The sequence below is a fragment of the Pteropus medius genome, unplaced genomic scaffold (genome assembly GCF_902729225.1).
Source record: "Pteropus medius unplaced genomic scaffold, Ma_sr-lr_union100, whole genome shotgun sequence".
Taxonomy (NCBI): domain Eukaryota; kingdom Metazoa; phylum Chordata; class Mammalia; order Chiroptera; family Pteropodidae; genus Pteropus; species Pteropus medius.
The window spans coordinates 38,050,228-38,055,151 of NW_024355205.1; the positions used below are offsets into that span (position 1 = coordinate 38,050,228).

At 60.8% G+C, this 4,924-nt stretch overlaps 1 protein-coding gene across 1 annotated transcript in view; it reads left to right on the forward strand.

The window, feature by feature from the left end:
• PDE9A (phosphodiesterase 9A) overlaps window positions 1-4,924 on the forward strand; it is a 77,489-nt gene that overhangs the window by 24,626 nt on the left and 47,939 nt on the right. The window contains exons 3-4 of the mRNA XM_039857406.1: window positions 749-826; window positions 2,959-3,002. Coding sequence (XP_039713340.1) covers window positions 749-826; window positions 2,959-3,002 — 122 coding nt within the window. The remainder of the gene's footprint in view (window positions 1-748; window positions 827-2,958; window positions 3,003-4,924) is intronic.

The following is a 4,924-nucleotide window of genomic DNA, read 5'->3' on the forward strand; positions in this document are numbered from 1 at the left end:
TCAGAAATGAGTTGAAAAGACCGGTAATCTGCCCTAGGATCTGTTCTCCCAAATCAGCAGCTGGTTTTATGCCTCGCTTTCTGACCGCAGAGTGACCCAGAGTAGCTTCTCCATGGCAGCCGCCTTTCGGGGAAGGTGAGGGGCCAGGACAGTGGGCTCGCCCAGACGGGTGAGAAAACAGGGTTCAGGGATGAAGTTACGTGGTCGACATTATGGCGAATGGCAGAGTCTGTAGCAGCAAAAACAGCCCGCAGAGCGGGCATCGTCCATGCAGCGCCGTCCTGAGAACTAGGCCGTGTCTGTGACGTCAGCGTCACCCCCACCGCACAGATTTCTGAAACACAGAAAGACCAGAGGGCGTATGCAAAGTGGCCGCAGCGACCAGCTCGTGGGGCCAGTGAGAGCTGGAGGAAGCCTCGGCTCGCGCACTGTAGGGGACACCTGTGCCCGCTCGGGCGGACCCCAAAGGTAGCGAAGAGGCGATCTGTCGCCGGCTGACGTGAACGGTCATTTCTGTTTTACCCAGTGTCATTTCATGTCCCAGCTCAATAAATTAGACTTTCTCCAGTTCCCATTTTAAACGACTTGGGGCCACACGGCCTTCCCACTCGATCTGCGGACGGAGCCTGTGGCTGGAGGAGGCGCCTGGCCTGGGACGGTCAGCCCCGGCCCCGTGGCCCCGTGTTCCCGGCTCCTCTCTCGCTCGAGGCCCGTTCAGGGGTGCGGCCCTGACCGACGTGTCTTTCAGGAACACCACCATCTCCCTGCTGACCACGGACGACGCCATGGTCTCCATCGACCCCACCATGCCCGCAAACTCCGAACGGTAAGCGGCAGGTGGCCGCGGCCGCCCCTGTCTCATGCTGTCTCTGACCACCCCCCACCCACATGAGGGTCTCCGTGGTTGTTTCCGTGATTTCCTGCCATAGGAAAATCTGAATTTAAACCAAAGATGGGGGTTGGGGGAACAAGGTGCAGAATCCCCTGGCCCCAGGCATGGGTGAAACTTCAGTGAGGCTTCGATGCAAGGAGCTGGTCCAGTAACGACGGGGGAGGCACAGTCCTCGGGGATGTGCAGGCACTGTCCTCCCACGCGCCCCTCGGGGGGCTTCCGAATGCCACCCCCGGCTCTGGTCACGAGCCCCACAAGGAGCCGCCCTGATTGGCTCCTTAGAGACTCCAGCGGCACTCGCTTCCGAAGAAAAGTCACTGAGCGATCTGTCACCCTGCTGTGACGTCCACAGACTAGACTGACCTCGTCACAGGGCGGGTGTCACTCAAACCGCGCCTTGTCAGAGCAGGCCGGCCTCTGGTTGAGCAGAGCCGCATGGCTCTTGAATTCAGCTGAAACAGTTGGTCTGTCCTTTGCCCTGACTGCCACCCAGGTTTCCCTGTTCTACTTTATCGCTGTTTTAAACTCAAATGTCCCCATGGTCTCTGACTGGTAAACCACAGGTGTCACCCCACCCGTCGCTGCCAGCGGTTTGGTGCGTGTGAACCCTCAGACTCCCTGGGCCACCCTCTCCGGAACTCAGCTCGCTCTGCATGTGGCTGTGACTTGCGGTGTGACAGGCATTTCCAGTGTCCTTTCAGCGTGCCCTGCGGGGGGCAGGGCAGTCACACGAGGGCAGGGGCGGTTCCGCTTTGTCACCAACGCCTGGTCACGGCGAGGACTCGGTAGGAAGGAAGGAACAAACGCCCCGGGCAGATGTCCCCGCGCACGGCCGCTGCCTTTGCCCGGCCTTTGTGTGCGAAGGGTGACTGTTGCTGCCGCCGCCGAGGCTGCCGGTGGCCGCGCGGACGTGTGGCGGCCACGGCGTCCCGTCCTCAGGAGGCCTGATCGGCCCCTGCCCTGCGGCTTCTCCGCGGGGTCGGTCCGTCCCGTTGCTGGCCGCCTCTTGTCCTGCCGCCCTCTGTGGTCCCAGCTTCAGCGTCTCCTCGAGACGCTGCCTGCTCCGAACGCGCCCGAGTGGGACAGCTTTGTCACGTTCGCCTCGGGCGATGTTTCGGACTCACTGCGCTCTAGGACCCCGAAGGGCCGTGTGTTTCGAATTCGAGTTGGTGTGTCCAGCCTGCCGGCCCTGAGGGCGTGGCGGCCCGCACCACCCCGGCGGCCCGCACCACCCCGGCGGCCCGCACCACCCCGGCGGCCCGCACCACCCCGGCGGCCCGCACCACCCCGGCGGCCCGCACCACCCCGGCGGCCCGCACCACCCTGGCGGCCCGCACCACCCCGGCACGGGTGCAGGCCCTGCCTCCCGGCCTCCCGGCGCCGCCGCCGGCTCTCGGGATCCTCCTCGGCTGCGGGGTGGAAGCGGCATCTCTTCCCCTCCTTTTTCTTCCTTTCGTTCCTTTCTGCCGTCACTGGCCGTTGCTCGTTTCGTTTCTTTCCCGCTCCGCGTGGGCCTAAGCGCCTTTTCCTGGCCCTGTGCCGAGGTCCTCCTGCCTCGGGGACTGGCCTTCCGTCCATGGTAAGTGGCACCAGCACCCTCACCCCAGCCCCTCTGGCTCTCGTGGTCCTTGCGGGTGGCGTCACCAGATGCCAGGGCATTTTCGCCCGAGCCGTTGGTACCACACGCTCCCGTTCACTCGGGAGACGCGGCCAGCCGGAGGTCAAGCCAAGGACGGCGAGCGGGCCCGCCCGCAGCGGCCAGGTGCTGGGACGGGCTGGGGCCACCCCGCGGTCCTCGCTGTCCCTGCCAGACCGTACACCTGCGCAGCAGTGGTACCGGTGACAAAACGTGTCGTATTGATCACATGCGAACATGATAAGGAAGCGCATCGTTTAAACGGTAGAGTTAAAGTATTTAGAACTCTCCTGAACGAGGAACATCAGAGCCGCCGAAGAAACTCCTCCCCTGAATTTCTCAGTCGGCCGAGCACTGACCTCTCGTCCTGGCTGTGCCGTGGGCGTCTTTGTCACCGTCTCTCAGTGGCCCTGTCTCCTCTCTCTTGCAGCACCCCCTACAAAGTGAGACCTGTGGCCACCAAGCAACTCTCCGGTAAGGCTTCGCTGTCACTTTAAAGATGAAAGGAAGAGCAAGCTCCAGGCTACCCGAGGGGTTGGCTGTGTGTTAGTTAAGCGTTGTCAGCCTCTTGCGGGGTCTAAAGCCACGTGCTACTTACTTTACTGCCCGTGAATGGCCTCTCGGGGACCCCTCCCTCTCCCGGAGGACCTAGCAGACACTGGACGACAGCCCGCTCTTCCCGGGGTCAGTGCCTGTCCCGCCCGTGCAGGCTGTGAGCCGCAGAGGCCACTTGTCAGCCCCGGGACGCCGCAGCCTCGGTGCTGTTTTGCTGAAACCCCATTTCCTCTGGCCCTTTCGCCTCTTCCTTGCGTGTGGCGGACGCATAATGAAATGCCGCCGTGGGGGTGTGTACTTTGACGAGCTCTGGAAGATGTATACGCCCTGTAGCTGTCCCCGGAGCCAGGACGGCGACGTTTATGTCACCTGGCGCCCCTTCCCCTCAAGCGCCTCGCTCGACTCCTGGTTCCGGACACCGCAGGTGAGACGGGAGTTTTCAAGAGCATCAGGCGAAGGGACCGGCGTGGTCTGTGTACGTGCTCTGGCTCAGCCCTGGCTTGGACGCGTCGTGGTGTGCATTTCCACACTCCCGTGCCTTCCGCTGGCGAGTCGTGTTCTGTGCTGCGGCTTGTCTGTCCGTCACCTGCCGAAGGCCTCTGAACTGTCTCCGGTTTGGAGCTGTGTGCACAGAGCCGCCGAGCGGTCAAGTCCAAGCGGTCGGCCTTCCCGCCCACAGGGCACGAGAGCCCCACGCCGGCACCAGCTCGGGGTGTCAGCCTTTTGCCCACTACTCGTTCTGATGGGCGTGTAGCGGAGGTGCATTCGGTTTTGATTTGTCCTTCCTCCGCAGTAAAGACGCTGCGTGTCTTGAAAGTGTGTACTGGCCGTTCGTGGTGGTATTTTCACGGAGCACCTGTTCAAACCCTTTGGGATTTGCTGGTTGCGGGGTTGCCTCCTTCCGCTTGTCGAGCTGTGAGTGTTCCTGACGTATTCGGGATGCACACTCTGTGTCAGACACATCAATGTTTTCTGCCCGTCTGCAGCTTGCCTTTCCATGGTCTTATTAGTGCCTCTTAAGGACCAGAAGCTTCTAATGTGGATGTGGCCCAGCTGACCGGTTTTGTTCCCTTGCGGTTTGTGCTTTGTGTGTCTTACCCGAGCAGCTTAGCTTATCTCACAGGTATGAGGTCTCCAGAGCTACGTTTTCTTCTAGGAGTTTTATAGGCTTAGCTTTGGCCTTTAAGTCTGCGATCCGTTGCGAGTTAATTTTTGCGTGTGCTGCGAGGCAACATTGAGGTTTATTTTCGCTTTCAAAAATGTGATGTTAATTTAATATCGACTTTTGTAAGAGTGAGTGGCGACTACAGAATAGGACCTTGGAGCCACCTGTACCGGGCCAGTGACACTGTCCCGGTGCCTCTGCGTCTCGTCGTTCCCGTGAGGGAGTGCACGCACGGGTGCTGCCTGCCTTAAAGCTCTTTGCGAAAGCTCTTACTTCTCCTGAGGGCGAATGTCAGAATAAAAACCGAGTTCTAACTTGTACTAGTCTAAAAACACCTTTGCAGCAGGAAAGGCTCACCACGCCCTTGACTTAGTAATAATCGTTTTACGTCGTTATTGACCGAACCCCGTGCTGTGTTCCGATTTCGCCCAGTGTTCCGTTTTCCCCCAGTGTGCCCCTTCTGCTCTGGGATCCGGCCCTCGTTCCGGCGTGGATTTAGTCGTGAGGTTCCCCTCCCCGCCTCGCCCCCGGCTCCTGTGCTGACTTCCCTCGTCTGTCATGAACTCTCGCAGCGTCTGTGGGCCGTTCCCCAGCCTGGCTCTGTGTGACGTCTTTCTCCGGGCCAGCCCGGGGGTGTGGATTGTGGAGAGAATGCACGGGGTATTCCGCCGTCACT